Source organism: Propithecus coquereli, unplaced genomic scaffold, assembly GCF_000956105.1.
Source record: "Propithecus coquereli isolate 6110/MARCELLA unplaced genomic scaffold, Pcoq_1.0 Scaffold81, whole genome shotgun sequence".
Classification (NCBI taxonomy): domain Eukaryota; kingdom Metazoa; phylum Chordata; class Mammalia; order Primates; family Indriidae; genus Propithecus; species Propithecus coquereli.
The window spans coordinates 4,560,164-4,577,482 of NW_012154285.1; the positions used below are offsets into that span (position 1 = coordinate 4,560,164).

The window sequence follows — 17,319 nt, forward strand, 5'->3', positions numbered from 1 at the left end:
CGCCGCCGCGCCAGGTGGGCGACAGGCGCGAGCGCACCTGGGCAGCGGTCGCGGCCCCCGCCTGGCGCAGGTGACCCGGCTCGCGCGCCGCCCGCCCGCCCTCGCTAACTCCGGGCCCCGCGGCCGGGCGGCCCGGGCGCTGCGCCCCGCGGCTTTTTGTATCCGCTCCCGGGCTCGGGGCGGCCGCGGCGCCGAGCAGCGAGCGAGCGAGCAGGCGCCTCCGCTTACCATTTGCGCACTTTCTCGATAGCCGCCATGACCCTCTTGATATCATCTTTGGCCCGGCTCCTGGTCTCGGCTCGAACCGACCTGCCCGACATGGTTCTGGCGGGGACAGAGAGGCTGGGGAGCGCGCCCGCCGGGTCCTGCTCGCGCTCCGCGGCGGCCACACTCGCGCCCGCCCGCCCGCTCACTCACTCACACACACAGACACTCACACACACACGCACTCACACACGCACTCACACACACACACACACACACACACGCGCACACACACACACACACACACACAAAGCCTGTGCCGCCGCGCGCCCGGGCCCAGTGCGCAAGCGCCGGGCGGCAGCTGCACCGAGCAGGGGGAGCAGCGCCGCCGCGGCCGCCAGTGGTGCGGCCTCCGGGCGCCGCCGCCGCCGAGCAGCGCCCCCGAGCCCCCCGCCCCCGGACGCCTCCCGGACCCCCGCCCGGGCTGGCGGCGAGGGGCGGCCGGCGACCCCCGCTCCGGCTGGTGGAGAGGGCGGCGTGCGGACGTGTGCGCGGACACTTACTCGGAGGCCGCAGGTGCCGCGGGGTCCCCGGGGGCCGGCGGGCTGGCGGGGTGGCCGGCCGCGGAGGGGGAGCATTCCTTGGGAGCCCGGCCGGCCGGCCGCCCCGGCCCCGGGGATGTGGCAGCGGCTGCAATAATGCAAGTTTCCTGTGGGGCTCTTGACTTCTCGGAGTTGAAGGCGGCGATTCGGGACGCGAAGTGCTCCTGGAAAGAGTTGAGACACACGGATCTCTGCTGGCCCTCTGCCCTGCTCAAATGCGCGAGCTAGGACGTCGCCTCCCCCAGGCTTTGTCCTCTTGGAAAACCGGGGTCGTAGGAAAGGTGCCTGGGGTGAGGCAGGCCCCAGGAGACTTTCGACCTTGCTTATTACATAGCTTTCTGCTCTGGAAAAGCTCAGTGATTACCAGTTTCGTAGCAGGGCCACGAGTTGCCTCGTCTTAAATAAGACAAGGGGTCTTCGCTGGGGTTTGCCAAAGGACTACGATTGAACGTCAAGCCACTCCTGATTTAAGTACCAGGCTCCGACCACGTGCTGCTACTGCACTAATGACCCTAGCAGGTACTGAACGGGACTGGTCAGATCTACCAGGAGCACTTTTGAGGTTTGTTTCCTCCCCTTCAGGCCTCAGAACAGAACTGTGGAGGAATCTACGATTATTAGGACAACCCGAGGGCCACATCTTTGTGTGCAGCTGCGTGAAGCTGACTTGACCAGAGCCAAAGCGTGCCCAGAATGACGCTGGGAAAAGTTAGCAAGCAGTGCCAAAGCCCAACATGAGTCATTTCACTGGTGGGGAAACTGAGTCTCAGGCCATACGCTAAATATGACTGCCGCTCATTCTAGTATCAGGCAGTGCCCCCCGAGGTTTTGGGAAATGGAGAAACTACAGGCCTTTTCCTAGGCAGATCCCTTTACCATTCTGAAACGCAAGCTCCTAATGTGAAAAATAAAGATACCTTGGAGAATCGTTCTGAGGATTATATGGGAAAATATATAAGAGCAGGTCATAAAACAGAGATCTTACATGGATGGCCATCTTCACTGTAGCTGGTCAACAGATATGTGCTTCGGGTTACACAGAACTTCTAAAAAATGTATATTTGAATTTAAAATAGGAAGTTACCATGTCAAACATCCAAATATCAACTGATGAATGTATATATCCACACAATGGAATATTATTTAGCCATAAAAAGGGAATGAATACATGCTTAAATGAAGTACTAATACATACTATAACAAGGATGAACCTTACAAACATGCTAAGTGAAGCTGGGCCCACCTGTAGTCCCAGCCACTCCGGAGGCTGAGGTGGGAGGATCACTTGAACCTAGGAGGTGGAGGCTGCAGTGAGCTATGATCATGCCACTGCGCTGCAGCCTGGGTGACAGAGATCCCGTCTCTAGAAAAAAACAACAAAAAACAAACCATGCTAAGTGAGTGAAAGAAGCCAGTCACAAAAGGACAAATATTACATGATTCCACTTACATGAGCTATCTAGACTAGGGAAATCTAGAGACATAGAATGAGAATTAGTGGTTGCCCGGGGCTGGGAGGAGCAGGAGTGACTGCTAATGGGTATGGGGTTTTCTTTTGGAGTAATGAAAAACTCCTGGGATGAGTTAGTGGTGATGGCTACAGAAGGTTGTGAATGTACTTAATGCCACTTAATTGTACACTTTTAAATGGTTACACTGATCAATTTTATGTAAATTTGACCACAATAAAAAGAAATTCAGATATTCAACTTTTCTAGAAAGAGCAGAAGATCTGCAAACTGGGCCCCCAGTGCCACATGGCACCCATCAGCTGGAGCCAAGGAGCCCTGTGCCCTTCAGCCAAAGCTCTCCAGGTCACCAGTGTGCTCACCTGGCCACTTTATACATTTGTGTCACCTGTCTGGCCCCTAAAGTTATTTGTGTTTTTGATCCCTAATAAAACTATAAAGCTTTTCACAAATATTCTTTATAAATCTAGTTTGTCACTTTTAATAGCTTCCTGTCCCCTGCAGATATTTTTCAGCTTCTTTCAACAAAGCACAGTTGTTTTATAGCGGTGTCTGATGATTCTAATATTTGAAATATCTGAGTATCTGTTTCTGCTAGTTCTTGCTCGTGGTGTCCTATTTCCTCGTTATACGTCTGGTTCTCTTTGACCATGCTGGAAATTGTACTTTAAAATTACAGGAATAAGCTTTCCCCTAGAGATGATTTACATTGGCTTCTGCCAGGCTCCTCAGGTCACTGCTAGTCCAGGATGACCTAAATTCAAGTGGTTCCCTGACCACTCAGGTGATGCAAATACAGGCTATGTAACTGTGCAAGACTGGTTCACTTACTGTACTCCGGGAGTACAGTCAGTGTGTGCTGCAGCTGGCTTCCAGGTATTTGCTTCCAGGATGTGTTCAGTGACACGCTGAGAGTGTGAAATCAGCCATGGGGGGAATATTCACACTACGGAAATTAGCAAATGCTGTGTACATCAGGACCCTCCTTCTCCAGCCCTACCCGGGGCTTGTTGTTAAACATTTTCTAGCACACTACTGGTGGACTCTGATGGGGTCCAAAATTTTGTGGGAAAGATCTCTCACTTAGTGTGAGCCCTGGACTTTAATTTCCTGGCCTCTTGCCCCACGAAACCATTCAAGTTCAAATATGCTAGGGTTGGCAAATATCTGCAGGGGAGTAGTGGCTTCCTTGCTGGATTATAGTTCAGCATTTCTTTTCCCTTCAATTTTGGCCTAATTCCTTACTATCTTGTCAGCACATGGTGACCTTTAAGAGGTTTTCAAATACTTTTCCTAGCATTTTTAGTTACTTTCAGCTTGAGAGTTAGTCTGGATAATTGTTTATCTGAAAGTCCAGCTCTCTACAAATGTTAGTTATTATACTAGACTTGTTAAAAAAGGTAAAATAAAAAGTGATCCCAGGGTTACAGACATGAGGTATTTAGTAACGGCTGTGTCAGGTGTCTTAACCTGTCTGTGCCTCATCTGTAAAATGGGGATGAAAATAACACCCACCTCATAGGGTTATTATGAGGACTCAACATAATATCCGTCAAGCACCTAGAACGGTGTCGGCACGTAGTAAGTGCTGGGTACCAGAAAGTAGAGTCATGCACAGAATAAGGACTTCACAGCCAACAACAGACCGTGTATACGATGGTGGTCCCACAAGATCATAATGGAGTTGAAAAATTCCTATCACCTAGTGATGTCATAGCTACAGTAACGTTATAGCGCAGTTACTTTATTTTTTAATAAAGCTAGTGTCGCCTAAGTGTACAGTGTTTATAAAGTCTACAGTAGTGCACAGTAATGTCCTAGGCCTTCACATTCACTTGTCACTCACTGACTCACCCAGAGCAACTTTCAGTTCTGCAAGCTCCATTCATGGTAAGTGCCCTATACCTTTCTTTTTAAAAATCTTTTAGACTATTTTTACTGTACCTTATCTATGTTTAGATACACAAATACTTACCAATATGTTACAGTCGCCAGCAGTATTCAGTACAGTAACATGCTCTGCAGGTTTGTGAGCTAGAGGCAAGAAGCTATCCCATACATCCTAGGTGTGCAGTAGCTACACCATCTAGGTTTGCACAGGTACACACTCTACGGTGTCTGCACATGGACAAAATCGCCTAACGATGCATTTCTCACAATGTATCCCCACCATGAAGGGACACATGACTATATTTTTGTTAAAGGAACTGTAGGGTCACTCACATCATTATTAATAATGGTTAGATATGATTATTACCTCATGACCCAGGCTAGAGACTGAAGTCAAACTACTCCTCTTTCCTGAGTTGCTAAATTCAACTCTTAATCCACTCCTGCTGTTAAGTGTTCCTCGTTCACCACCGTGGGGTGGAGGAGGTTTCCATCTCTGGAACAGAGATGTGTAATTGTGAGGCAAACGCAGGCCCCACTTCATGCGTCTCTGCAGCCTAGCAACCTGCACCAGTGGCAGCGCGTCGGATTCATACACAGAGGTGCTTGGTGTTCAGGAAAGCAGGTCACTAGCCAGGCCCGGCAAAGGGTGAAAACCTTGAGGAGAAAGCTCCAGCCACAGAATGAAACTTAATCCCTTCCTCTGAGACAGGAACAGAAAAGATATGCTGCTGTGTGTGAAACTCACCATCGAGGCTACCTCCCTCCTTTTACAGAAAAGAAAGCTGCGATCCAGTAGTTTCACAGCCAGTTAGCAGAGCTGTGGCCAGAACTCAGCTCTCCTGGTTGTAGAGACTGTGTGTGCACACCACACGCGTCATGATGTCGACAGTTTGAAATCGGCTACGCTGGGAGTATTTATTTACACCATGGAAATAGGCAGGTGCTTCTCCTTCCCCTCCCCCACCCCATGCTGGTTGGTAAACATTTAGCAGACTGCACCTGCGTGAGGTCCCAAATTATTTTGGAGAAGGTCTCCCACCTAATTTGGGCCTTACCATGAGTTTCAGATGGCCTGGGAGGCCTTGAAAAAAATGTGTGTGTTTGCACCAAACATTGCAATCTACCTTTCCGCAGATTTTTTTTCTTGCTTATAATCACAACTATAAAGTGATCACCACATACTAGTAGATCAGCACCTTGCTTATCCATCCATCATCTTGCCTAAAAGTTGGGCCACTTGAAGTCATATAAAAATAGATAGTATGGGCGGCCGAGGCGGGAGGATGGCTTGAGTCCAGGAGTTCAAGGCTGCAGTGAGCTTTGATCACACCACTGCACTCTAGCTTCAGTAATAGAGCGAGACCCTGTCTCTTTAAAAAATAAAATAAAATAAAAAAAGATATAGTAGATTTGAAGTGCTTTGAAAGGCTGATGTGTTCCAAGGTGAAATAATGTAATCCAGAAGCTCTAACACTGAAAGATTTTTTTATTTTTTTATTTCAAAATATTAAGGGGGTACAAATGTTTTTGTTACAAGGATGTCTTGTGTAATGCTTAAGTCAGGGCTTTTGCTGTGCCCATCACCAGAAGAATGTTCATTGTATGCAATAGGGAAGTTTTTATCCCACAGCCACATCCTACACCCTCTTGCCCTCCCCCTTTGGTTTCTCATGTCCTTTGTATCACTTTGTGCCCGTGTGTACCCATCTATTAGCTTCCACTTATTAGTAAGAACATATGGTGTTTGGTTTTCCATTCCTGAGATACTTCACTTAGGAATAATGGTGTCCAGTTCCCTCCACATTGCTGTAAATGACATTATTTCATTCCTTTTTATGGCTGAGTAGTACTCCATGATATATATATCACATTTTCTTTATCCATTTGTGAAATGAAGGGCACTTAGGTTGATTCCACATCTTTGCAATTGTAAATTGTGCTGTGATAAACATTCGAGTGTAGGTGTCTTTTTGGTAATATGACTTCATTTCCTTTGGGTAGATACCCAGCAGGGGGATTGCTGGGTTGAATGGTAGGGCTACATTTTTCTCCCTGAGGAATCTCCATACTGTTTTCCACAGAGGTTGTACTAATTTGCAGTGCCACCAACAGTGTATAAGCATTCCTTTCTCTCTGCATCCACGCCAGTATCTATTGTTTTTTGACTTTTTAATAACAGCCATTCTGATGGGGTAAGGTGGTATCTCATTGTAGTTTTTATTTGCATTTCCCTGATGATTAGTGATGCATTTTTTCATACTAACATTGAATGATTAAACACACAAAGTCTGCTCATGACCCAGTGACTTGGAGTAAAGTTGGAAAGCTGGAATCCCTCTACAAACAGACTCTGTAAATTCTCAGGTCAGGAAACTAGAAGGCTGCCCAAATTCCTTCTCCCTTACTGTCCACATGTGCAGTTATTTCGGCTGTATAGCATGTGAATGTCCTTCCTAATGTGAGTGAGCCTCTGGGAGTGGAAGCAGCCCCCCACTACAGAAGCTAAAGGGGGCCTATCTCTCTTTTCATGCAAGCAGTTAAGTCCTGGACATGGGTTCCAACCTTAGCCATGAATGGATGGTCTAGGCAGATTTTTGTGTTTTTTTTTGAGACAGAGTTTTGATCTGTTGCCTTGGGCTACAGTGCAGTGGCATCAACATAGTTCACTGCAACCTCAGACTCCTGGGCTCCTGCCTCAGCCTCCCGAGTAGCTGGGACTCAGGCATGCACCACCACGCCTGGCTAATTTTTCTATGTTTAGTAGAGACAGGGTCTCACTCTTGCTCAGGCTGGTCTCAAACTCCTGAGCTCAAGTGATCTTCCCGCATCGGCCTCCCAGAATACTAAGATTACAGACCTGAGCCATTAGTCTGCCCGGCCACTAGTTGATTTTTAAAAGCAGTTTTATTGAGATATAATTCACATACCATAAAATTCACCATTTTAAAGTATATAATTCAGTGATTTTTAGTATATTCATAGAGTTGTGCAACTGTCACCACAATCAATTTTAGAACATTCTCATCATCCGTAAAAGAAACTCTGTACCCGTTAAGCAGTCACTCTCCTCCTGTCCCCGCAGCCTCTGACAACCACTGATCTATTAATACTTTCTGTGTCTAAGGATCCGCCTGTTCAGGATGTTCCGTGTAAATGGAGTCATACAACATGTGGCCTTTGGTGTCTGGCTTCTTTCACTTAGCATGTTTTCAGGAACCATCCATGTTGTAGCATGTATTAATACTTCACTTCTTTTTGTAGCTGAATATTATTCCATTATATAGATATGCCACAGTTTATCTGTTTATTTGTTGACGGACATTGGGTTGTTTCTACCTTTTGAACAATGTGGCTGTGCACATTAATGTCCAGGTTTTTGTGTGGTTGTGTTTTCCTTTCTCTTGGCGATGTACCTAGGAAGGGAATTGCAGGATCACATGGTAATTCCGTGTTGGACATTTTCAGGAACTTCCAGACTGCTTTGGGAAGCAGCCGCGCCATTATACGTTCCCACCAGCCGTGTGGGAATCGCGCCACATCCTCACCAACACTTGTTATTGTCTTTTTTGTTTTAGCCATCCTAGTGGAGGGGAGGTGGTATCTCATTGTGGTTTTGAGTTTGCTTTTTTTTTTTTTTTTTTGAGATAGAGTCTCACTCTGTTGCCCAGAGTAGAGTGCTGTGGTATCAGCCTAGCTCACAGCAACCTCAAACTCCTGGGCTCGAGCGATCCTCCTGCCTCAGCCTCCTGAGTAGCTGGGACTACAGGCATGTGCCACCATGCCCGGCTAATTTTTACTTATATATTTTTAGTTGTCCTGCTCATTTCTTTCTATTTTTTTTTAGTAGAGATGGGTCTCGCTCTTGCTCAGGCTGGTCTTGAACTCCTGAGCTCAAACAATCCACCCGCCTCGGCCTCCCAGAGTGCTAGGATTACAGGCGTGAGCCATCGCACCTGGCCTGAGTTTGCCTTTCATTTCTGAGGGATGTAGGGGCAATGGAGAATGACTTGTGGCAGAAGTGGCCATGGGAGGGCCTGAGAGGGCTGGAGGATTGAGTGCCTCCTGTGGCAGGGCCACTGGTGTCCAGGCCTTCTTGGGTTCCTGCTCATCTCCCAAATCTCCATTGGTAGCTTTTCTAGGATAAATGGCAGAATGGCTGTGGCCTGTGGCCTATAGATACTCTAACAGCGGCCCTTGTGTCGACTACGTGGGAAAGAAAAATGGAAGAGGAGAGGTGACCGACAGACACTTTCCAGGAGGGGTCAGTGGCGAGCGTCTACTGGAGCTCTGCTGTATTGTGGGTTGCCTCTAGCAACCACCAGCGACTCAGGGTTTATATTTAAATAGGATTGTGCATGGAGGGACAAGTCACTGAGAACATTGTGCTTGATTCCACTTTTTCACAATTTTAAAATCCCTGGAAAACTCAGAGTGAAAAGGTGCTGACTCAAGGACTTAAAATACGTGGGGCTGAAACCCACGGTGAGCTTTTTTATCTTTGGCTAGTGTCATGGGAAGGAATTTCGAGGGCTGGTACCACATGTGACTTACCTGTGGTCTTTCCTGGGACCCTCTGGGTAACAGCCTTTCCCACTTGAGGACCTCTGGACATAAAGGAGTTTGTTGAACTCATGAGTGGACAAATGAATGAAGACGGTCTCTTTCAGATTATCAATGGAGAAATGAGACGCTCCCAGAGGCGGGGGTGGCGGCCATCCCCGCAGACAGGATGCACGGGCCACACCTGTCTCTGTCCTCTCGTCCTGTCATGGCTGCAGTGCCTTCACCCGGTGTGTTCTCTGCCACCGAGCTGTGGTCCAGGTCCAGGGCACACGTGCCGGCCAGTGGGCTGGGGGCAACTCGCACTTTACAGCACAACTCCTGTGTGCTTCGATCTGCTCACAAGGAGTGTATACTACTTGTGATAATTAAACTCGCCCCCCCCAAAGGAAAAAAACTCCACTTGCTTTAAAGAGTAAGATATGAAAAAATAAATATTATGTTTACACTGATGTATCTTGTGACTTCCAGTCAACAAAACAAGAGTATGTGGTGGGGTCGGTAAACCAGAGTGGGACGCCTTCCCATGGGAGGCGACATCAGTGCTGCGCTTCCCCATGGCTCCTCACCGCACGGCCAGCCACCCACCAGCCTCTCGGGAAGGGCTGGAGCCAGTGGGGCCGATGCCTCTCACCCAGCCCTGATCAGTTCCTCCCGTCACCTACTGCAGAGTCGCCTTAGGCACCGGCATGCTCAGGAGGACAGGAGCCCCAGGGACCTGAGATCCCGCTACCAACTAACTGTCCAGACACTCGGTATTGCACTGCCCTGAACAATGTTGCATCAACCGGTTTTTCTTTCTTTTTTGTTTTTCAATTTTCCCTCACGCTAAGCTAGCAGGGGGTGGTTATGTGACATTCGAGCAGGGTGGCAACTTGCTGTTGATTCCCAGTGCCCTGTATCTATTTATTACAATCAATTTGGAAATAGCTGCCCGCAAGGGAACTGCTGGCCAAATCCCTAAAGAACATGCTCAAGCTGGAAAAACACCAGTTGTCTGGGGCAGCCATAGCCTGAGGACACAGATGTTTAAAAAAAAAGACCTTTTTTGTTTGTATTCCTCAGAGCACAGCAGGGGGCTGGGTCTGCATGGGACAGACTTAGGTGAGGGGACCCAGGTGCAGGGCACTGACTGCCTCAGGAGCATTTCCTGCACAACTAACTGAAAGGTGCCAGGCAGACCATGGAAACGATTCAGGGTGACTGAGTCAAAAGGGTGGCACAGCCAGGCGGGTGGCACTTGCCTGTAGTTCTAGTTACACGGGAAGCTGAGGCAGGAGGATTGTCTCAACCCAGGAGTTCCAGGCTGCAGTGAGCTATGATGAGTTCCAGGCTGCAGTGAGCTATGATCACACTACTGTACTCCAGCCTGGGCGACACAGCAAGACCCCGTCTCTTAAAAAAAAAAAAAAGGATGGTACAGATTTCATTCTTTAAACACGCTTTTTTTTTTTTTTTTTTTTTTGAGACAGAGTCTCACTGTGTTGCCCGGGCTAGAGTGCCGTGGCGTCATCCTAGCTCACAGCAACCTCAAATTCCTGGGCTCAAGCAATCCTCCTGCCTCAGCCTCCCGAGTAGCTGGGACTACAGGCATGCGCCACCATGCCTGGCTAATTTTTTCTATATATTTTTAGTTGTCCGATTAATTTCTTTCTATTTTTAGTAGAGACGGGGTCTTGCTCTTGCTCAGGCTGGTCTCGAACTCCTGACCTCAAACAATCCACCCGCCTCGGCCTCCCAGAGTGCTAGTAAACACGTTTTCTTTTGAAATGGTTTTAGACTTACAGAAGAGTTGCAAAGCTAGTACAGAGCTCCCACAGACGTGTCACCGCTATCTCAATGTAAACATCTTACACAACCATGATACGTTTATCAAAACTAAGAAATTAACATTGGTGAGATACTACTCACTAAATGACAGACTAATTTATTTGGATTTCACCAGTTTTCTCCTAATGTCCTTTTTCGGTTTTAGGAATGGATCTGGGTTCCCACATTGCACTGAGGGGTCGTGTCTCCCTGGGCCCCTCTGGTCTGTGGGAGTTTCTCAGTCCTGTCTTGTCTGTCATGGCCTTGACCTTTTTTGCAGAGTGCTGGTCAGGTGCTTTGTGCAGATTTGTGCATTTGTGGAAGTGTGCTGGAATGAGCAACCTCGGCCTACGAGGTAGAGTGGGGTGGGTGAACCACGGTCTGTGGGATGGATCCAGGGGCTGTGTTGTATGGCCTACAAACTAAGAATGGGTTTCATATTTTTAAATGGTTGGAAAAAAATCTAAAGAAGAATATCTCATGGTGTGTGGAAATTCAGAGTCCACAAGTAACCTCGATCAGGACGCAGCCACAGCAGTCTCCTGGTTGCTTTTGCGCCACAGCGGCAGGGTCACAGAGTCCAAGAGGGACCCTTTGGCCCAAAGAGCCTCAATATTTACTCTCGTTGCCTTGACAGGGGGAGTCTGCCAGCCCTGACGTTGAGGGCCCTGTGAGGACCTGGCATTCACCTTAACCAAAAGCCAAGTCAGCTGTGAAATGAGCACTGATGCTTCGAGTTCGCTCGTTCCATCGTCCCACAAATGTTTGTTGAAGGCTCACCGTCAAAACTGAGAGAGATCTCTGTTTGAGCAAATGTTAACTCTTTTCAAACTCTGGGATTGGGAGAGGTTAATTTTCACCAAATGTCTTCCCGGTTCCCAGGCGCGGTTTCTGCCTGTGATAATAATAGCTGCTGTCATATTCTGAGTGCCACCCTGTGCCAGTAATGCTTTACTCGCACCATCCCTTTCATCCTCACAGCCTCCCCAGGAGCTGTGCCAGGAGGCAGCAGAGGTTTAAGAGTTTAGCCACGCCTAAGGGCACACAGGTATCTATAAAATGGCAGAAGCAGAGCAGTAGCGCAGCCAAGCCCAGGGCGGATGCTATGCAAATCAGGCATTGGCTGCTCAGGGGGGAGAGGGGCTGGAGCAGAGACTGGGGCTGGGGGAAGCCCTTGGTGGTTCCTGATCTAGAAGTAACAAACCAGGACAGCTAGCCAGAGGCCCTGTCTGAAACACACAGGATCCTTTTTCTAAGGGAACATCATAATGTGCTTTTTGGTGTTCAGTGTTTTGTTCCTAAGTCTTTTTTTTTTTTTTTTGGTAAGAGATGGAGTCATGCTCTGTTGCTCAGGCTGAACCACAGTGGTGCAATCATAGCTCACTGCAGCCTCAAACTCCTGGGCTCAAACAATCCTCCTCCTTCAGCCTCCCAGATTGCTAGGATTACAGGCGTGAGCCACCAACCTGACCATTGTCCCTAAGTCTTGGCACACAAGCTCTATGACACTTTTTTTGTCATCCCTTTCTGTCATCACTGCTTTCCCACCCCATGGCTGGGGACTCTGAGCTCTCTGCATCTGGCCCCACCCTCATGCTCTACCTGTCTGGCCATCACTGCCCCAGGGGAGGTGAAGAGGCCCTTCTGGGGCTGAGGGGGACACACTGGCTGTGCCGCACCTTTGTCGAATAAGTCAAGAGACAACAAAACAAAAGCACCTGCAGAAAGAGGTCCCCAAGGTGAGAAGGGGCCCCCTGGCTGGGCTGGGCTGGAAGTGGGGTGGGAGTGCCGTTCATACCAATGCTGCTGTCCACGGCTATTCGAGACTCCTAGGTGAACATCCAGAACCAGGACAGCCACCTCCCTCCATGCTGACTCAGAGAGACGCAGGGAGCCAGAGCAGCACAGAGAGAGCAGCTGCACCTGCATGTGACAGAGGTCCCAGCTCCCTGCCCAGCCACAGTGAGCCCAACTCGTCACTGGTCACTTCCAGTAGGACAACTGTTCCGATATATGTAATCAATCAGAACAAAATAGAAAGGTGCCAGATTGAATGAAAAAAGCCCAATTGGTGTCCAGACTGCATCTAATTTTGAGTTATTTTTTGAAGAGAACAACAAGTCATTTGAGTTTCCTGTTCCCTAGTATGTCCCCATGAACTTTTTAACTGGCTTGATAATAAATATATCTCCTAACCCTCAGCAGCTGCAAAGTTGGTTCACAGAGCTATTTTTCTTTTTGTGTTTTTTAAAAAGAACAAAATGTAAACTAGGTTGCAAAGCCTTGGTGACACGATCTGACAAGCTGGCGCCTGCAGAACCTTGGCCCATGCTGTCTGCCCCAAGGTTGCGGTGACACAGCCTGGCTTGGGGTAGACAGTGCTGTTCCGTGTTCCAGGGTGTTCCAAAGACGCTCCCATGCCAGATTTCCAATTGGACACTGTGCAGTGGGGAGGGCTTTGGGCACAAGTAAGGACGTGGTTGCTATTCCGTTTCTCTTACACAGACTGCTCCTTAGGAGAAAGGCACCTTCAGTGGATCATAAATGCTATCTCAGGTGCTAGTCTCTCCGGTGAAGAACCCGGTTGGGTGGGAGGGTGTGCTGGACTGAGCTAGCCAGAGAATGACATTGGGCACTCTGGCCTGAATGAGACCTCAGAACTGAGTAAGATCAGACCATAGCTTTCATCTCTTCACACTGCACTGCTACGCTATTTTCAAGGCCAAAATACTGCTGTGAACTTAACTAGTAATGTCCCCTAAATGTCCCTGGAACTGGGGAACTAGCCCCTATTTTTGCCTACTACATGTTTTGAAGCCCAGTGGTGGGTGAGGTGGCAGCTCGAGCCGGGTTTGTGTGGTGCTGGAAGCAGACTCGCGGTCTCGGGGGCGGGGCTGCCCTGTGGTTTCGCCCAGGTGCGGCACACGGCTCCGGGGCTGCTGCTGTGTTCTGACAGTTGCCACTGGGGTTAAGCATGGCCAGTGATGCTCTTCATAACGGCCACACACAACTGCTTGGGTGTTTGGCTGATAGGCAGCCACAATCAGGGACTTCCAGGAGCCCTGAGCACCCGGCACCCCCACCTGAGCCTAACAACAGGCAGGGGTGGCCCATATTGGGCCACACCAGGCCTAGGGGCCAGGTGGCACTCCAAGAAAAGGGCATAGGGCCACTGATCATCATTTCCCACTCACGTCCTTAGGAAGATCTGTTGCTGGCTGAGGCTCCCTCTGCCCCCAGAGGCCACACCCCCTCGTGTCCTGTGCAAACCCCGCCAGGCAGCATTGCCTTAGACCCGGGTATCCAGCCACCGTTTACGTCCAGTTGCCAGTGTTTTTCTTGCCTCCACCCACTTTTCTATTTCAGAAACAGTGGAATGTCCAACTTTGTAAATTCCATGGCTTAACAGAAACTTTCTTTTAATGTCTAAATGTTCTAAAGACGAGAGTGGGGGTAGGGAGATGTAGAAAAAGCAGTGCCTCTTGGAAAACACACACGCATGCACACACAAAGTCCTTTGTGCTTCAAACATTCCTTACAACTTCACTGACCATACTGTTCGGAATCTTCTGAAATGGTTAAGCCAAGAATCTCAGTCGTGAATATTTCTGCAGTGATTTCTTCTGGAAGTTCTTCTTCAAGACAAATTTCTGAACCTAGCCAGAGAAGAAAAGAAAACCAAGTGTCTTCACAATGATTAGGTTTTTAATTCAGAAGGATTTTCCAAAAACACAAGGAAATGCTACTAAACAAAAGCAAGAGGTACTTTGTGTTATGGTTTAGCTTTGATTCCTTGAAAACCCCTGGGTGGAAATTGGTTAAAATCCCTCCCTTACGGAATGGAGCACTGTTGACCAAATCTCACTGCAAATACCCACATGATATCACTGATTTTACTGTTTCAGGATTCCTAGGAACAAGACATAAATATGTAACAATTGGGAAAGTTACATTCTGAGAGCTGAAGTACACAAAGCTTGCAGGTTGGAAGTGACTCATGAGATGCTAGAGTCAAGAGTTATCTGAGTTCAGGAAATGTGTTGAGTGATATGGGGAATGGACAATGAAAGGAGAGGGAGAAGGGGGACTGGCGGGGGCTCCGCCCACCGTGGAGATGCTCCAGCACAGACAGGCCCAGGCGCAGCCTGCTTGGATCTGTCCCCCGAGCTGAAATTCACAACCCTAACTTCAGGTGCAGTGGACTGAAAGAAGAAGGTGAAAAATACTTAAGCTATAGCCGGAAGGGAGAGGAGGAGGATCTTCAAAGACTTTAAAGTTCAGGCAGCTTGAAGCTGGGCCCGTGCTGCCCTCTCCTCGAGTCTCTCTTGACAAACCTCTTCTGAGACAGCTACAAACTGCAGCCTCTACTGGTGGCCAATATCCACCCACCCAAGCTGGAAAGATGAACAGGTCAGTGGAATAAAGGGAAAAACAAGGCCGGAAGACACAAAAGAAGAGCGGAGCATGGGAACAAAAGCTTCCCTCTCTTAGACATCACCACCGCTCACTGGTCTTTTCACAACTTACTCATGTGGGATTCCCAACAGACTGACTTTGTCGTGTGCACAGTCTTAAGGAGAGTGGCCTGCGCTGGTCAGGAGAAATAAATGCGCTTAAGTCGACAAATGAGTGAGCCACGGCTCCATGCCCGGACAGAGCCAGCCACGGTACCTTTGAAGGAGGAGGTTGCAGGCTCCGATTTCCATCCCTCAGGATTCAGGCCAAACAGCGTAGCGAAGCAGTCGGACAGCTCCTCTTCTGTCATGTGCTCACCTGGGTGTCACAAAGGAAAAAGGTGGCTGTTTAGCTCTTGGGGCTAAGCACAATATCAGGGCTTAGGGTTATATTCAGGGTCTGAAAGAGAATATTCTATTCTCCTATTTCCTTTTCGTTAGACACAAAAACAATCTAGAGAGTCCCATGATACTGTTCCTTATGTGGTGTTAAAAAGGGTGCCACGACCAGGGAAAGCACGTGAGGGCTCGTATAGAGAAACAAGGCAACTGGCTGTAAGACTGGACACAGCCTTATTCCAAATTCCCTCATATGAGAACCACTTAGTTTGACTAAGATGAAAATGTCTTGGAGAGAGAAAGCCTACTTGACTTCCTCACATGAAATAACAAGGAAAACAGTAGTAAAAATAAAAAGGTTGACTTTGGTATGGTTTCATTTCACAAATGCATCCCAATCTTAAGATACCCCTGGGAGACTGATAAGCTGGCATTTTTTTTTTTTTTTTGAGACAGAGTCTCACTCTGTTGCCCAGGGTAGAGTGCTGTGGCTTCGTCATAGCTCACAGCAACCTCGAACTCTTGGGCTCAAGCAATCCTTCTGCCTTAGCCTCCCGAGTAGCTGGGACTACAGGCATGAGTCACCATGCCCAGCTAATTTTTTATATATATATTTTTTTAGTTGTCTGGCTAATTTCTTTCTAATTTTGGTAGAGACGAGGTCTCGCTCTTGCTCAGGCTAGTCTCGAACTCCTGACCTCAAGCGATCCACCCGCCTCAGCCTCCCAGAGTGCTAGGATTACAGGCGTGAGCCACCACGCCCGGCCTAAGCTGGCATTTTTATTCTCATTTTACAAGTGGGGACGCTGAGTCTTGTAGAGTTTCAGGAAGATGGAACATGAATCCCATCCTCCTGGTTTCTAGGTCAGGGTCCTTCCCATTACCTGCCACTTGCCAGTTGTACAGGTTGGCAGGCAGCGCCCCTCACGGCTGACACCCTGTCAAGTTATTGTTCTTTCATGAAAGGTGAGGCTCCCAGAGGGTCTGTCTGTCTCTGTAGACTCTGTTCTCTCCACTGGGCATGACCCAAGGATGCTACCAGTGTCCTTATTTGTGTATTTACCTTTAGTTAGGAGGAGTTTCAGGAAATCCTCTCTTCGAATAGCCTTTTTTCCTTTTGAATTGGTGTAACCAAGGACATCAAAGCTCTTGTGGATGCCACTCATGTTGTTACCAAAAGGTGGCCTGTGATTGAGGTAAACTTTGAGGAAATCTGGTAAGTTGATTTTGTCAATTAGCTTCCCAGTGTCCACATACTCACTAAATTTGATTTCATTAAACATATCATCGATCTAAGGAAAAGAGAAAAAAAAAAGATGGTGGTAAACAGAAAAAATACTGATATATACTTCTAAAAATTGGGAGTAACAGAAAAATATTCATAGTTAGCCTAGAACATGTCTGTTACACCTCGACTTGTGTCCTCCAAGAAAGATATGTTGAAGTCCTAAACGCCCAGGACCTCAGAATATGACCTTGTTGGAATAGGGTCATCGCAAGTATAATTAGTTGGGATGAGGTCATACTAGCGTGGGCTGGGCCTTTAATCCAATGTGACTGCGTCCTCCTAAGAAGAGGAGAGAGACACTCAGGGAGAAGACAGCCACGTGAGGCAGAGATTAGAGTGACACAGCTTTAAGCCAAGGGACACCATGGATTTCTGGCAACCACCAGAAGCCAGAAGGGGCCAAGAAGGATTGTCCCCTGCAGGTTTCACAGGGAGCATGGCCCTGTTAACACCTTGATTGTACAATTCTGTGAGAGAATACATTTCTGTGGTTTTAAGCCACCTAGTTCGTGGTACTTTGTTATGGTGGCACTAATACAGTGTTCGATTTGTTAATGCTGGCATGAATAGGATACGAGCGCTGGCGTGAACATCGCCGCATTTTATCCTTTCACCTCAGGATCTCACAGTGTGCCAACTACTTCCGTGCCTGTGGAGCAGATATTAGTTTCATTTTTTTTTTTTTTTTGAGACAGAGTCTC

General features: G+C 48.2%; 2 protein-coding genes across 3 annotated transcripts in view; both read right to left on the reverse strand.

The window, feature by feature from the left end:
• BCL7A (B-cell CLL/lymphoma 7A) overlaps positions 1 to 545 on the reverse strand; it is a 27,625-nt gene extending 27,080 nt beyond the window's left edge. The window contains exon 1 of one of the 2 annotated variants that reach the window (XM_012663426.1): positions 229 to 545. In XM_012663426.1, coding sequence (XP_012518880.1) covers positions 229 to 320 — 92 coding nt within the window. In that variant the 5' untranslated portion in view covers positions 321 to 545. The remainder of the gene's footprint in view (positions 1 to 228) is intronic. The other variant, XM_012663425.1, reaches the window with a different exon arrangement.
• Positions 546 to 13,930: 13,385 nt separating this feature from the next.
• The window catches only part of WDR66 (WD repeat domain 66), a 58,176-nt gene continuing 54,787 nt past the window's right edge, over positions 13,931 to 17,319 (reverse strand). Inside the window, exons 20-22 of the mRNA XM_012663543.1 lie at positions 16,394 to 16,622; positions 15,209 to 15,310; positions 13,931 to 14,193 (exon numbers count right to left, since the gene is read on the reverse strand). Of these exons, the coding sequence (XP_012518997.1) occupies positions 14,081 to 14,193; positions 15,209 to 15,310; positions 16,394 to 16,622 (444 nt within the window). The 3' untranslated portion in view covers positions 13,931 to 14,080. The remainder of the gene's footprint in view (positions 14,194 to 15,208; positions 15,311 to 16,393; positions 16,623 to 17,319) is intronic.